This window comes from Balaenoptera musculus, chromosome 2 (assembly GCF_009873245.2).
Source record: "Balaenoptera musculus isolate JJ_BM4_2016_0621 chromosome 2, mBalMus1.pri.v3, whole genome shotgun sequence".
Classification (NCBI taxonomy): domain Eukaryota; kingdom Metazoa; phylum Chordata; class Mammalia; order Artiodactyla; family Balaenopteridae; genus Balaenoptera; species Balaenoptera musculus.
This window is the reverse complement of record NC_045786.1, coordinates 66,996,398-67,014,154: the sequence shown is the minus strand read 5'-3', so window position 1 is coordinate 67,014,154 and position 17,757 is coordinate 66,996,398. Positions and strand designations below refer to the sequence as shown.

Below are 17,757 nucleotides of genomic sequence, written 5' to 3'. Positions count from 1 at the left end.
CTAATCTAGTCAACAGGAAAGTGAGAGTTTTGAAATTTAAATGAGACAAAGGTGTTAAGGGATGATTTTCAAAAACAGGTAAAATCCTGACTCTCTTACAAATGAACACATGTCAAAGATTTTATTTACTTAATTCATCAGTTAAAGGAGAGAATTTGTAAGCTGTCACAACTGGTCCAAAGGAGAGTCCAAAGAACATATCTTTGTAGATCAGGAATATTGAAATAAATTTGCAAATAGATGGAAAATTGACATTTCTATGGAAAGAAGGAATGTCCCTTCACCAGACAGAATTTTTTTTCATGTCTATAGATATGAATTATTTGCATTATTATCAGTTTTTTCCCCACAAGTTAACCTTAATCTCTACAGAGTTGTAAAATAGCCTAGTCAAAGACTAGGTTCAGATAATTCCTGAATGCATTCCATTGAAAAGGTATCCAGTAATCTCTTTTGCTTATTCTAAAACATTAAAAAAAAATTTCCTATAATCTTCCCCCATTTTTGATACAAAATGATCTAAAAAAATTATTCACAAAATAAGGCTGGTCTCATTAGGTTTGGCCTGATAATTTACATAGATGCAGCAAGAATGTTAATCACCACATAGGCCATCTTAAGTTTGCTCTGTTGGAAGTTTTCATAAGGAATCTCAGATTGAAGTTTTTAAACCCCCTATTACTTGCTAAACTGAGGCTAGAAAATCAAGCCCAAGAAACTCTGTCCACCATATTTCAACTACAGAACCTATAAATTTGGGTACATTCCTCTCCTCTAGAGATGCTCCAAATATCCTAAGGTTCTTGGACCTGTTGGGAAATGACATTTCTTTCCACCTGTAAGGATGGAAATCCTGTAAGCCATGTATCAGGCCAGTTTTTCTGGGAGGGCTTTGTAAGCATTTGGTTCCATAAGTCAAGCTTAGTTCTTTAAATGTAACTTATTATACCTGACTAATAACATCATTCTTAAATATGAAATTCCAGGCAAGTTCTTGGTTGCATAAGCAGTTTTTTCAATTATATCCTAATAAAAGAAGAAAAGATTCTTATTGAAACTATGCAAATAACCCATATTGCCATGAAAAGTAACGGGGCTCAGTCAGAGTTTCTGAATTCGGGAGGTGAGAGGGAGCTCATCTAAAGTAGTAGAAGTTCAATTTCCTTATTTTCTGGGAATTTTAGGAATATTCAATTCCTGTAAGTGCTCATTTCTCTCTATAAGTCAATCAGAACACAGCTCCTTTAATTTGAGATTTTACAACCTAATTTATTAATACCATCTGGAGACAGGAAAACATTCTACATTCACAATGAGAAATAAAGGCCTTTCTGAATTACAGATACATAGACATACAGATACAGAGAGAGTTTATAGCTTCAATCCTACAATTTCAGCCACAAACGAAAAATAAACACAGAAACACAAAAATGTAATGGTCCAGATAGCAAAAAGTTAGTCTCCTTCCTTGTGGGTATGAAATTCCTGGTTGAATTGAGCTCAAAATACACACATAGACAAACAGAATTCTACAAACCATATTCTCTACTGTCTCTCACTCGATAGGGAATAGATCTCTGTGAGACCCATTTACAAAACTCACCAAATTCTCAGTCATAGCCACCAACAAGGACTAACTTATCAGCCATTAATATGGAGTAATATCAAAGTTAGAAAAACAAGAGTCAGCAAAGTTCTGTTGTCACTTTGAATTCACCTATGGGTGCCAAGAAAATAAGTGCCTGGCTTGGTTCCCTTTGATATGTACCATTTCTGGCAATTTCAGGTGAATCTTTTGCTCATCTTGGTGGGATCTCCAAAATTGTTAAAGGATATATATTTTTTAAAGTAAAACCATGACTCTTATACAACTATAAGATGAACACATCAAAGATTCTGTTTAACTCATTAATTAAATGAGGGAACCAGTAAAATGTTACAATTGATTCAAAGAAGAATTCAAACAGCAGACAAATTTACAAATCAAAAATTTGGAAATAAAGTTTCAAATGCATGCAGAACTGAATTTTGGGGGGTAGGAAAAGTACTGTCCCTCCATGTGACAAAATTTATTTGCATATGTATAAACAAGAATTATTTGCACTGCTTTCGGTTTTCTATAAACTAACCTTAATCTCTACAGAATTGTAAAAGAGATTAATCAAAAACAAAGGTGATTATAGGGTCAGATAATCTCCAGTTTCCAGCATTTCGATGAAAAGATAACCAGTAATCTCTTTTGCTTATTCCAAAATCATAACTTTTTCCTTTTAATGGTAAATGCACACGTGTGTTTGTCTAAAATTAAGTGAATTGCTTCAACTAGTACTAAAGCAAGGGTTAAAATCATGCTCATATTCTTTGGGATTCTCAGAGAATGAAACTCATTCTAGTAATGAAAATACACTGAATTAGAAGCAGCTCTGTTTTTCACATCTGCAAAGTAGGCACAGTTCTTGGACATGGGATATGATATTTATAGATGGAAAATATTTGTGAGGACAAAGAATTAGTCTTTATATTTTAAAGTAGTTAAATTCTGGTGTTATAACAGTTAAAACCTGGAGTACTAATTTTGAAAAGGGCTTGAAGAGTTGTACTTGGGATCAGTAGTTCTTAAGTTTTAACAGTCCAAAGATCGACCTGGAGTGCTTATTTAAAATGTAGATTACTGGCCCCAATTCTAGTGATTCTCAAACTTCAATGCACATAAATATCTCCTGGAGGCTTCCATAATGCAGATTCCCAGAGGCCTCAGAAATTTGGACAGGTCTGGGATGGGGCCTGGGAATCTCCATTTTTAATAATGAATTCTTGCCCCAGATAATCCTGCAGTAAGTAAACTGAAGACTTCTCTTTGGAATCATTGTTTTAGAATCATTTACCATCATTGTTTTGGAATCATTGTTCTTAGTGAAGTCTTCTTCAGCTCTCCCATCCCTCAGCGATCATTCTTCTGAATTCCTATAACCCTAGACTTTAATTTCCTGAATGTGACATAATATACTCCTTAGAAATAATAAAGCAAATGAAAACAATATTTATCCCTCGTAGGATGTGTGCCAACTTCTTCAACCTAGTCCAGCTTAGGACACAGTTTTTTACTTGGATTTCATTGAGAGCCAGGGTTCTTTATTTTTCTTCCTATTAGCTGAGAACAACAAGAAGCTGAAGCCCTATCACAGGTCTATGTCAAGTACTCCCTGAGTTTCTGGGTTTCTGGCTTCAATACCATAGATCCACCTTAATGTGAGTTTTGCCCCTCACAGCAGGTTTTGCTCAATTATTCATTTACTCATTGATTTATTCATTTTTTTAAAACAATATCTCCTGTCCTTAAAAAACCTTGGCACCAGTCATATTGACACAGTATGAGTTCTAGGAATTGTAAATTAGTCACATTAATACTAACCATGTTGCCCAGTAACACTAAAACAACCTACTTGGGCATTCACATCATCTAGTAATATGAGAAATGTCTAAAAATAACTCTTTTTTAAAAATAAAATATGACTCATTGTAACAACAGGAGCATGATTTCAAGCACACAGATTTTCTTTCTTTCAGAACCAAAGATCTCCTTAGTTATTGACTGTGTACCTGATTTCTCTGAAATTTAAAAAGAATACCAATATTATCAATAATTGAAAATGCCATTAAGTGTAAAGAAGTTTCTGTTTGCATTGGAATTATATTTCTACCTTAAAATGAAATTATCATAGTACAAGTTTATTTCATAATACCATTATTAGAAATGCCATTTTTTCTTGGGTTAGATTAGGCTTAAATAAACAGTACTATGGCTATTTTTTCTTGCAAAAGATTAAGGCACTAAATGTAGTCTCACAAATAAACTAATGAATAGAGTAAGTTACACTTGTGAAATTTATAGAGTTCAGACTTTGTGGAAATGCTTGAAGTTAAACTCATATTCTTCTAACCTTCCTTTTTAGGTATTTTAAGTATGATAGAACAAGGATTGATTCCACCAACAGCAAGAATTACCTTTCAGAATCCACCCATTACACCCAGAGCGGCTCCTCTGCATAGTTTTGATGAAGCACGTAAGATTTTGACTACCGGTAAGACAGTCTTGCCTGTATGTTAGTTGGTGATACACAGAAATTACCAAAATCTTTTATCTTCAATAATAGGACAGGAGGAAACTTGTAATGAATCTGAGTTTCACTTTACTGAATAAAGTAACTTTAGTCTCTTTGTGAAATACCTACTCAGGGCCTATGTTCTCTATGTGTTAGAAAGTTGGTATTTTCAAGGGATTTGCAGCTTGGTTGGGAAAATAAGACAAATATAATAAAAACAAAAAACAATACAAACTATTATAGACTGAAAACCAAATGGATGTTAAAGTCTAGTACTATAGGTGTTCAGAGGAATGATTGCTGAGAGTTGAGATAATAGAAAACTTCAAAGAGGAGGCTGGATGAAATAGGAGAAAAGCACTGACCTGGGACTCTATTAACTAGTTGCAGAACCTCACGCAAGCCATTTACTTTCTCTGGGCCTCAGCTTTACCAGTTATAAAATGAGGGGTTTTGGCTAAATTAATCCTTCTGTTCAACAAATATTTGTTGAATGCTTGCTTTATCCAAGGTAGTTGGGGAGAAGGTAGCTTGCTTTATCCAAGGTAGCTGGGGAGAAGCTATCCAAGGTAGCTGACAGAGAATAAGTCAGACAACATTTCTACTCTCATGGTGCTTATAGTCTAGCAGGTAAGTAAATGAGAATTTAAGCTAGGGATAAGTGCTAGAAATAAAATAAAACAACATGGACTACAGAGTGATAAAAGGAAGTGATTGCTTTGCTTGGGAGGGAGGGGTCAGGGAATGTGTCTTGGAAGACGTTGAGATCCAGATGATGAGAAGGAGCCAGTCATGTAAAGATCTAGGGAACAGTATTTCAGATGTAGGACAGCACAGGCACAATGGCCTGGGGGACTAAGGAGGGAATGAGCAAGAAGGCTAGTGTGGCTAGAGGGCCAAGAGAGAGGGAAGAGATAAGGCTGGAGAGGTAGAGAAGACTGAAATGATGTAGGGTAGAGCAGGACTATGAGTTGTCCTCAATGTTCATTCTCCCCTACTTCCACAGTAATAGAGTCATGGGTGGGCACATGTCAGCTTGGCCAAAGACAACATTTTCTAGTCTTCCTTTCAGTTAGGTGTGCCATGTACCCAGGTTCTAGACAATGAGGATGTAAGCAGAAGTGGAAAGGGAAACTTCTGGGCATGGCTTCCCCTTTTCATTTTTCATCTCTGGCTAGCTGGGATGCAGATGTGATGAGCAAGCACTTTGGAGCCAAAGATGGAACTCCAGGTTGAGTCTGGCAGAGATGCCCTGACAACCTGGGACTATCTTCCTTTCAACCCTTGTGTGAGAGAGAAATAAACTCTTAATTTGTTTAAGCCACTCAGTATATCTTAGGATCTTTCTTTTTAAATGCCTTAGACTATAGCAGAACCAGTATGGCAGCCTTTCAAACCATGATGAGGAGTGGATTTAATCCTAATTACAATGAGAACTCACTGAAAAGTTTAAACAGGAGGATGAGGTGATCTGATTTATATTTTAATAAGACCATTCTGACTGCTTTACAGATAATGAATCATAGGGGAGCATGAGTAGAACCAAGAAGACTAGTTAAAAGGCTATATTGGTAAACCAGGTGAGAAATGACGGTGGATTTGAGGAGGATGGTATCAATGGATATGAGGAGAAGTGAACAAATTCAGGTTATGTTTTGGAGGTGGAGCCATGAGGACTCGCTGATGGATAGGAATGAGGGAAAGAGAGGCATCAGGGATAAATATATATGAATGTATGTATGAACATACCCCAATTTTGTATCCATTCTACTGCTGATGGGAATTTCAGTGGTTTATACCATAGAGCTATTATGAGTAATACCATTATGAACATTCTTGTACATGTCTTTTAATGTAAATATATATGCATCGCTGTTGGATACATATCAAAAAGAAGAATTGCTGAGTCACAGGGTAAATATATGCTCAGTTTTAGTAGATAATGCCAAACAGTTTTCCAAGGTGTTTATACTGATTTATTTTCCTACTAGCAATATATGAGCATTCCAGATCATATATATCTTTGTCAACACTTGATATTTCCTTTTGTTTGTTTTGCCATCCTGAAGACTCTGTTGTGGTAGTTTTTTGTGGGTTTAATTTCTATTTCCCTGATCACCCATAAAGTTGAGCAGTTGTTTTGATATGTGTATTGGTCATTTGAATATCTTCTTTTGTAAAGTGATTTAGAACTTTAACATTTTTTTTTAATGGGTTGTCTTTCTTTTTCTTAGTTATTTATAGGAATTATGTATGTATTCTGGGTACTAATTTTTTATCAGTTATATGTATTACAAATAATTTTTTTATTCTATGGCTTGGTATTTCATTCTCCTACTGGTGACTTTGTTTTTAACTAAACTTCTGATTTTGAGATAATTGTAGATTCACATGCAGTTGTAAGAAATAATACAACGAGCTCCTTTGTACTCTTAACTCAATTTTTCCCAATAATAATATATTGCCAAACTATAGTACAATATGACCACTGAAATATTGATTCAGCCAAGATACTGAACATTTTCACCACAAGGATTCCTCATGTTGTCTTTTTATAGCCACAGCTGCTCCCCTCTCACCCCACACACCTTTAAACCCTGGCAACCACTAATCTGTTCTCCATTTCTATAATTTTATCATTTCAAATATGTTAAATAAATGGACTTATATGATGTGTAACATTTTGGGATTGTTTTTTTTCACTCAGCATAATTCTCTGGAGATTTTATCCAGGTTGTTGCTTATATCAGTAGTTTATACCTTTTTACTGCTGACTAATAATCCACAGTATGAGTGTACCACAGTTGTTAAACCATTCACCAGCTGAAGGATGTATGTGTTGTTTCCAGTTTTGGGCTACTATGAATAAAGTTGCTATAAACATTTGTGTACAGGTTTTTTTATGAACATATGTTTTCATTTCTTTAAGATAAATGCCCGGAGCATAATTGCTGGATCTCATGGTAGTTGCATGCTTATTTCCTCTACATACACTTAGAGCCACATCAGACAGTGTTATAATTTTTGTTTCAAACATCATATATAATTTAGAAAACTGAAGAGGAAAAAGGAAGTCTATTGTTTTTACCCATATTTTTGTTTTACCATGTTCTTTCTTCTTTTCCGAGCTGCCAAGATTCCTTCTTTTATCATTTCCCTTCAATTTAGAGAATTTTCTTTAGCCATTGCTTAGCCATTATACTAGTGACCCTAAATTATCTTCATTTTTCTTCATCTTACAATGTCTTGATTTCTCCTTTATTCCTAAAGGATATCTTCACTAGATATAAGATTCTGGGTTGACAGTGCTTTTCTTTCAGCACTTAAAAAAACTGTGCCACTTTCTTTTCTTCTCCATGGTTTCTGATGAGAAATCCACTGTCTTTTGAATTTTTTCCTCATGTAGGTAAGGTGTTGTTTTTCTCTTCCTGCTTTCAAGATTTTTCTCTGTCTTTAGTTTTTAGAAGTCTGACTGTGTCTTAGTGTGGATTTCTTTGGTTTGATCCTGTTTGGGTTTGGCTCATCTTGAAGCTGTAGGTTTATATATTTTGCCAAATTTTGGGAGTTTTCACCCAGTATTTCTTTGAGTACTTTTTTCAGCTTTGCCCTCTATTGTTTCTCCTTCTGGGCTACAATGATACAAATGTTAGATCTCTTGCTACAATCCCACAGGTCCTTGAGGCTCTGTTACTCTTTTTCCCCCAGTCTATTTTCTCTCCATTGATCAGACTGGTAATTTCTATTTTTCTGTCTTCTAGTTCAGGGGTCCCCAACCCCTGGACCGTGGACCGGTACGAGTCCATTTCCGGTCCGTGGCCAGTTAGGAACCAGGCCGCACAGCAGGAGGAGAGCGGCGGGCGAGTGAGCAAGCAAAGCTCCGTCTGCTGCTCCCCATCACTCGCATTACCACCTGAAGCATCCCCCCACCCCATCTGTGGAAAAATTGTCTTCCACAAAACTGGTCCCTGGTGCCAGAAATGTTGGGGTCCACTGTTCTAGCTCACTGATTCCCCTGCCCCCTACATTCTGTTTTTGAGCCATCCACTGAATTTGTATTTAGATGACCACAGTTTTCTGTTCCAAAATTTCAATTTGTTAAAAAATATACACTTAAAAATGGTTAAGATGGTAAATGTATTGTGGGGGTTTTTTTTGTTGTTTCTTTGTTTGTTTTTTGCCACACCACGCAGCTTGTGGGATCTTAGTTCCCCAACCAGGGATTGAACCCAGGCCACAGCAATGAAAGTGCTGAGTCCTAACCACTGCACCACCAGAGAATTCCCTGTTACGTGTATTTTTTTAAATATTTTATTTATTTATTTATTTATTTATTTATTTATTTATTTATTTAGTTGTGCCGGGTCTTAGTTGCAGCAGGCATGCTCCTTAGTTGCAGCTTGCTGGCTCCTTAGTTGTGGCACATGGGCTCAGTTGCGGCAGGTGGGCTCCTTAGTTGTGGCATGCAAACTCTTAGTTGCGGCATGCATGTGGGATCTGGTTCCCTGATCAGGGGTGGAACCCAGGCCCCCTGCATTGGGAGCATGAATTTAACCACTGCACCACTAGGGAAGTCCCTGTTATGTGTATTTTAATACAATTAAAAAATTCAACTTGGTTCCTCTTTATATATTCTATTTCTTTGTGGAATCTTTCTATTTCTTTGCTGAGTTTTTATATTTTTTCATTTGTTTCAAGTGCTTCTGCAATTGCTTGTGGAACATTTTTATGATGGCTGCTTTAAAACTTTGGTCAGGTAAATTCTAAGATCTCTGTCATCTCAGTGCTGGTATCTATTCCTTGTTTTTTTACTCAGTTTAAGATCTTCCTGGTTCTTGGTATGGTGAGTGATTTTCAATAGAAACTTTGACATTGTGGGTATTATGTTGTAAGACTCTGGTTCTTATTTAATCTGTTTTATCTGGTTCCTCTGACACCCCTATTAATTCCCTATGCATCTGAGGAATAAGCCAAATTAGCTATGATATATCATCTTGTTTATGTATTGCTAGATTTCATTTGCTAATATTTTATTTACCATTGTTGTTCATGTGTGAGGCAGTCCTAAATTTTCCCTTTCCTATGTTTTCCTTAGGTTTTAGTATCCAGGTTAGTTTTGCCTTCAGTGAGTGAGTACTATCTCTTTTTATATTCTCTGGAAGAGTCTGGATAAAATTGGTAATATTTCTTTCTTAAAGAAATAAGTTTGGAAGAATTTGACAGTGAAGCCATTTGAATTTGTAGTTTTCTTTGGGAGTAGGTTTATAATTGTAGGTTTAATTTCTTTAACAGTTATAGGACTATTTTGATTATCTCTTTTGTCTGTTACAGTTCAGTAAATTAACTTTGTCTAAGAAATTTGTCCATTTTATTTAAACCTTCAGATTTATTGGAATAAGGTTGTTTACAATATCCTCTAATTATTTTTGTAACATCTGTAAAATCTGTGGTGATGTACATTTTCATTCCTGATGTTGGTTATTTACACCTTTCTGTTTTTTCCTTGATCAGTCTCTCTAGGAGTTTATCCATTTTATTATTATTTTCAAAGACCAAATTTTGACCTTACTGATTCTTTCTACTAGATATTTGTTTTCTATTTTATTGGTATCTGCTCTTACCTTTATTATTTCTTCCTTCTTTTTACTTTTTTGAGGTTTAATTTTCCTATTTTCTTAACTTATTGGTACACACCCTTAGCTCATTAATTTCAACTGTTTTTTTTCTGATATATAAACAGAAGGTTATAAATTTCACACAAAGCACTACTTCAGCCAAATTCCCTAAGTTTGTTATGTCATATTTTCATTATCATTTAATTGAAAACATTTTCTATTTTCCATTGCGATTTCTTCTTCAACCCATGGGATATTTAGAAGTATATAAATTTGAGTATTTTCTACGTATTCTTTTTGTTATTGATTTCCAGCCTAACTCCACTGTTTAGAGGACACACTATGTATGCTTTCAATTATTTGAAATCTGACTTGCTTCTTGGTCTTTGCATATGATCAACTTAGATGAGCACATATTCTGCATTTATTAAGTGCAGTGTTTTGAATATATTCAATTAAGTCAACTTAATCATGTTATTCAAATTTATGTCTCTATTAATTTTTTTTGCCCATTTATTCCATCCATTGCTAAGAGAGGTATGTTAAAGTCTCAAACTATGATTGTAAATTTGTCTATTTCCTTTTATTTTTTGTCAGTTTTTTCTTAATATCACACATATTTTTAATTTACTCTTTACAGAAGGAAATGTATTTTTCACCAAAAGTAAGAAGTGCACTAAAAAGTAAGAATCAGTTTTAAGCAGGGGTGAACAAACTTTTTATGTAATGGGTCAGATAGAAAATATTATAAGCACTGCATGCCACATATAATCTCTGTACATATTCTTTTTATTTTGTTTTGTTTTGTTTTTGCAACCCTTAAAAATTGTAAAATCCTTTCTTAGCTTGAGGACCATAGAAAAACAGGCTACAGGCCAGATTTGGACTATGGAATACTTGACTTTAAGTATTAAAGTTTAATGTATTCCAGTAATTATGTTGAGAGCCAAATAAAATTTAAATCAATAGGTATATTTGTACACTGACTATATGCCCAGTTTCCAACATTTTATCCTTTGTACTTTCAATATTATGAAATACTTCTGGGTTTCTTTAATGTGAATTTTTTTTTCTGGCATCACATCCTCTGGAACATGTTCACCCTTTCATCACAACCACTTTTCTCATTTTTGTCAGTAAGTTAACCTTGAAGTTCCTCTAGCTGCATTACCAGAGTCTTGTGAATGGTGGCAATACCAACATTCCAATAGTCAGCTATTTCTTCTAGAATTCTACTTATAATCAAGTTTTATTTCACTTTCAGCACTATCAGTTTTCAGTTTTTCTGCTGCACTTTCAGCTAGGTTAACCGATTCTATCTTTCAATTATCAATTTTTGTAAAAAATCATGTGGATTTGTCACTGAGAGAAAAGAAGGCAATACCACTACATTCTTTGCAGTCTGTGTGTGAACCCAAAAGCAGATACACAGTGGCCAATCACTGATCATGATATGCACCTTTCACTTACATAATGATTTGTGGAACAAAGATCTAGCAGCAAACTTTGTGCTTTATGCCATTACTGACAGTTACTATACCATGGTAACTGAAATTTGAACCCTGCTGTTGGGGGACTGGTATTATTTAACGAAACTGTGGTACCAAATTTGTGCCTATTGGAATGGTACAAAGTGAAGACTCTTTGTATATTAAATGTGAATGCTCTAAACACACCAGTTGAAAGACACAGATTGTCAGATTGGATAAATAAGCAAGACTCAACTATATGTGGTCTACAAGAAACTCACTTTAAATACAGAGACATAGAGAAGTTAAAATAGAAGGGGGGGGGGGATTAACCAAGATGGCGGAGTAGAAGGACGTGCTCTCACTCCCTCTTGCGAGAGCACCAGAATCACCACTGGCTGCTGGACAATCATTGACAGGAAGACCCTGGACTTCACCAAGGAGGATACCCCACGTCCAAGGACAGAGGAGAAGCCACAGTGAGACGGTAGGAGGGGCGCAATCAGAGTAAAATCAAATCCCATAACTGCTGGGTGGGTGACTCACAGACTGGCGAACACTTATACCACAGAATTCCACCCACTGGAGTGAAGGTTCTGAGCCCCACGTCAGGCTTCCCAACCTGGGGGTCCGGCAACGGGAGGAGGAATTCCTAGAGAATCAGACTTTGAAGCCTAGAGGGAATTGATTGCAGGACTTTGACAGGACTGGGGGAAACAGAGACCCCACTCTTGGAGGGCACACACAAAGTAATGTGTGCATCGGGACCCAGGGGAAGGAGCAGTGACCCTGGGGGAGACTGAACCGGACCTACCTGCTGGTGTTGGGGGGTCTCCTGCACAGGCGAGTGGTGGCTCTGTTTCACCGTGGGGATAAGGACACTGGCAGCAGAGGCTCTGGGAAGTTCTCCTTGGCGTGAGCCCTCCCAGAGTCTGCCATTGACCCCACCAAAGAGCACCGGTAGGCTCCAGTGTTGGGTTGCCTCAGGCAAAACAACCAACAGGGAGGGAACCCAGCCCCACCCATCAACAGTCAAGTGGATTAAGGTTTTACTGAGCTCTGACCGCCACAGCAACAGGGAGGGAACCCAGCCCCACCCATCAACAGTCAAGTGGATTAAGGTTTTACTGAGCTCTGACCGCCACAGCAACAGTCAGCTCTACCCACCACCAGAGCCTCCCATCAAGCCTCTTAGATAGCCTCAACCACCAGAGGGCAGACAACAGAAGCAAGAAAAACTACGATCCTGCAGCCTGTGGACCAAAAACCACAGTTACAGAAAGATAGAGAAGATGAAAAGGCAGAGGGCTATGCACCAGATGAAGGAACAAGAAAAACCCCAGAAAAACAACTAAATGAAGTGGAGATAGGCAACCTTCCAGAAAAAGAATTCAGAATAATGATAGTGAAGATGATCCAGGACCTCGGAATAAGAATGGAGGCAAAGATTGAGAAGATGCAAGAAATGATTAACAAAGACCTAGAAGAATTAAAGAACAAACAAACAGAGATCACCAATACAATAACTGAAATGAAAACTACACTAGAAGGAATCAATAGCAGAATAACTGAGGCAGAAGAACGGATAAGTGACCTGGAAGACAGAATGGTGGAATTCACTGCTGCAGAACAGACTAAAGAAAAAAGAATGAAAAGAAATGAAGACAGCCTAAGAGACCTCTGGGACAACATTAAACGCAACAACATTCGCATTATAGGGGTCCCAGAAGGAGAAGAGAGAGAGAAAGGACCAGAGAAAATATTTGAAGAGATTATAGTCGAAAACTTCCCTAACATGGGAAAGGAAATAGCCACCCAAGTCCAGGAAGCGCAGAGAGTTCCATACAGAATAAACCCAAGGAGAAACACGCCGAGACACATAGTAATCAAAGTGGCAAAAATTAAAGACAAAGAAAAATTATTGAAAGCAGCAAGGGAAAAACGACAAATAACATACAAGGGAACTCCCATAAGGTTAACAGCTGATTTCTCAGCAGAAACTCTGCAAGCCAGAAGGGAGTGGCATGATATACTTAAAGTGATGAAAGGGAAGAACCTACAACCAAGATTACTCTACCCGGCAAGGATCTCATTTAGATTTGATGGAGAAATCAAAAGCTTTGCAGACAAGCAAAAGCTAAGAGAATTCAGCACCACCAAACCAGCTCTACAACAAATGCTAAAGGAACTTCTCTAAGTGGGAAACACAAGAGAAGAAAAGGACCTACAAAGACAAACCCAAAACAATTAAGAAAATGGTCATAGGAACATACATATCGGTAATTACCTTAAACGTGAATGGATTAAATGCCCCAACCAAAAGACATAGACTGGCTGAATGGATACAAAAACAAGACCCATATATATGCTGTCTACAAGAGACCCACTTTAGACCTAGGGACACATACAGACTGAAAGTGAGGGGATGGAAAAAGATATTCCATGCAAATGGAAATCAAAAGAAAGCTGGAGTAGCTATACTCATATCAGATAAAATAGACTTTAAAATAAAGAATGTTACAAGAGACAAGGAAGGACACTACATAATGATCCAGGGATCAATCCAAGAAGAAGATATAACAATTATAAATATATATGCACCCAACATAGGAGCACCTCAATACATAAGGCAACTGCTAACAGCTATAAAAGAGGAAATCGACAGTAACACAATAATAGTGGGGGACTTTAACACCTCACTTACACCAATGGACAGATCATCCAAAATGAAAATAAATAAGGAAACAGAAGCTTTAAATGACACAATAGACCAGATAGATTTAATTGATATATATAGGACATTCCATCCAAAAACAGCAGATTACACGTTCTTCTCAAGTGCGCACGGAACATTCTCCAGGATAGATCACATCTTGGGTCACAAATCAAGCCTCAGTAAATTTAAGAAAATTGAAATCATATCAAGCATCTTTTCTGACCACAACGCTATGAGATTAGAAATGAATTACAGGGAAAAAAACGTAAAAAGGACAAACACATGGAGGCTAAACAATACGTTACTAAATAACCAAGAGATCACTGAAGAAATCAAAGAGGAAATCAAAAAATACCTAGAGACAAATGACAATGAAAACACGACGACCCAAAACCTATGGGATGCAGCAAAAGCGGTTCTAAGAGGGAAGTTTATAGCTATACAAGCCTACCTAAAGAAACAAGAAAAATCTCAAGTAAACAATCTAACCTTACACCTAAAGAAACTAGAGAAAGAAGAACAAACAAAACCCAAAGTTAGCAGAAGGAAAGAAATCATAAAGATCAGAGCAGAAATAAATGAAATAGAATGAAAGAAAACAATAGCAAAGATCAATAAAACTAAAAGTTGGTTCTTTGAGAAGATAAACAAAATTTATAAACCTTTAGCCAGACTCATCAAGAAAAAGAGGGAGAGGACTCAAATCAATAAAATTAGAAATGAAAAAGGAGAAGTTACAACAGACACCACAGAAATACAAAGCATCCTAAGAGACTACTACAAGCAACTCTATGCCAATAAAATGGACAACCTGGAAGAAATGGACAAATTCTTAGAAAGGTATAACCTTCCCAGACTGAATCAGGAAGAAACAGAAAATATGAACAGACCAATCACAAGTAATGAAATTGAAACTGTGATTAAAAATCTTCCAACAAACAAAAGTCCAGGACCAGATGGCTTCACAGGTGAATTCTATCAAACATTTAGAGAAGAGCTAACACCCATCCTTCTCAAACTCTTCCAAAAAATTGCAGAGGAAGGAACACTCCCAAACTCATTCTATGAGGCCACCATCACCCTGATACCAAAACCAGACAAAGACACTACAAAAAAAGAAAATTACAGACCAATATCACTGATGAATATAGATGCAAAAATCCTCAACAAAATACTAGCAAACAGAATCCAGCAACACATTAAAAGGATCATACACCACGATCAAGTGGGATTTATCCCAGGGATGCAAGGATTCTTCAATATACGCAAATCAATCAATGTGATACACCATATTAACAAATTGAAGAATAAAAACCATATGATCATCTCAATAGATGCAGAAAAAGCTTTTGACAAAATTCAACACCCATTTCTGATAAAAACTCTCCAGAAAGTGGGCATAGAGGGAACCTACCTCAACATAATAAAGGCCATATATGACAAACCCACAGCAAACATCATTCTCAATGGTGAAAAACTGAAAGCATTTCCTCTAAGATCAGGAACGAGACAAGGATGTCCACTCTCACCACTATTATTCAACATAGTTCTGGAAGTCCTAGCCACGGCAATCAGAGAAGAAAAAGAAATAAAAGGAATACAAATTGGAAAAGAAGAAGTAAAACTGTCACTGTTTGCGGATGACATGATACTATACATAGAGAATCCTAAAACTTCCACCAGAAAACTGCTAGAGCTGATTAATGAATATGGTAAAGTTGCAGGATACAAAATTAATGCACAGAAATCTCTTGCATTCCTATACACTAATGATGAAAAATCTGAAAGAGAAATTATGGAAACACTCCCATTTACCATTGCAACAAAAAGAATAAAATACCTAGGAATAAACCTACCTAGGGAGACGAAAGACCTGTATGCAGAAAACTATAAGACACTGATGAAAGAAATTAAAGATGATACCAACAGATGGAGAGATATACCATGTTCTTGGATTGGAAGAATCAACATTGTGAAAATGAGTATACTACCCAAAGCAATCTACAGATTCAATGCAATCCCTATCAAATTACCAATGGCATTTTTTACGGAGCTAGAACAAATCATCTTAAAATTTGTATGGAGACACAAAAGACCCCGAATAGCCAAAGCAGTCTTGAGGGAAAAAAATGGAGCTGGAGGAATCAGACTCCCAGACTTCAGACTATACTACAAAGCTACAGTAATCAAGACAGTATGGTACTGGCACAAAAACAGAAACATAGATCAATGGAACAAGATAGAAAGCCCAGAGATTAACCCACGCACCTATGGTCAACTAATCTATGACAAAGGAGGCAAAGATATACAATGGAGAAAAGACAGTCTCTTCAATAAGTGGTGCTGGGAAAACTGGACAGCTACATGTAAAAGAATGAAATTAGAATACTCCCTAACACCATACACAAAAATAAACTCAAAATGGATTAGAGACCTAAATATAAGACTGGACACTATAAAACTCTTAGAGGAAAACATAGGAAGAACACTCTTTGACATAAATCACAGCAAGATCTTTTTTGATCCACCTCCTAGAGTAATGGAAATAAAAACAAAAATAAACAAATGGGACCTAATGAAACTTCAAAGCTTTTGCACAGCAAAGGAAACCATAAACAAGACGAAAAGACAACCCTCAGAATGGGAGAAAATATTTGCAAATGAATCAACGGACAAAGGATTAATCTCCAAAATATATAAACAGCTCATTCAGCTCAATATCAAAGAAACAAACACCCCAATCCAAAAATGGGCAGAAGACCTAAATAGACATTTCTCCAAAGAAGACATACAGATGGCCACGAAGCACATGAAAAGATGCTCAACATCACTAATTATTAGAGAAATGCAAATCAAAACTACAATGAGGTATCACCTCACTCCTGTTAGAATTGGCATCATCAGAAAATCTACAAACAACAAATGCTGGAGAGGGTGTGGAGAAAAGGGAACCCTCTTGCACTGTTGGTGGGAATGTAAATTGATACAGCCACTATGGAGAACAGTATGGAGGTTCCTTAAAAAACTAAAAATAGAATTACCATATGACCCAGCAATCCCACTACTGGGCATATACCCAGAGAAAACCGTAATTCAAAAAGACACATGCACCCGAATGTTCATTGCAGCACTATTTACAATAGCCAGGTCATGGAAGCAACCTAAATGCCCATCAACAGACGAATGGATAAAGAAGTTGTGGTACATATATACAATGGAATATTACTCAGCCATAAAAAGGAACGAAATTGAGTCATTTGTTGAGACATGGATGGATCTAGAGACTGTCATACAGAGTGAAGTAAGTCAGAAAGAGAAAAACAAATATCGTATATTAATGCATGTATGCAGAACCTAGAAAAATGGTACAGATGAGCCAGTTTGCAGGGCAGAAGTTGAGACACAAATGTAGAGAATGGTCATATGGACACCAAGGGGGGAAAACTGCGGTGAGGTGGGGATGGTGGTGTGCTGGATTGGGCAATTGGGATTGACATGTATACACTGATGTGTATGAAACTGATGCCTAATAAGAACCTGCAGTATAAAAAAACAAACAAAACAACTAATACTAAACTTTCATTGGGTTATTTGTATGGAAATATGTTAATATAAATGTTTCAGACATTACATGAAATTTTTAAAAATCTTATATTTGTATTTGTATGGAAATATGTATGGAAATATGTTAATATAAATGTTTCAGACATTACATGAAATTTCTAAAAATCTTATATGTTCTGGTATAATGTTATAAGTAATAATCCTAGTTATTACTTTAAAATGTATATCTCAGAAATAACTAATTTTCTTGTCAACTGCATTATTATGAACTTTCATCAAATCTTTAACCGTGG

The 17,757-nt window shown here is 36.4% G+C and overlaps 1 protein-coding gene across 5 annotated transcripts in view; it reads left to right on the top strand.

Annotated features, from left to right (window-relative positions):
- IQCH (IQ motif containing H) overlaps nt 1-17,757 on the top strand; it is a 215,198-nt gene that overhangs the window by 67,780 nt on the left and 129,661 nt on the right. For 4 of the 5 annotated variants that reach the window (XM_036843585.1, XM_036843584.1, XM_036843583.1 and 1 more), the window contains exon 1: nt 3,965-4,082. In XM_036843585.1, coding sequence (XP_036699480.1) covers nt 3,965-4,082 — 118 coding nt within the window. Of the gene's footprint in view, nt 1-3,953; nt 4,083-17,757 lie in introns of those variants that run through there. The other variant, XM_036843582.1, reaches the window with a different exon arrangement.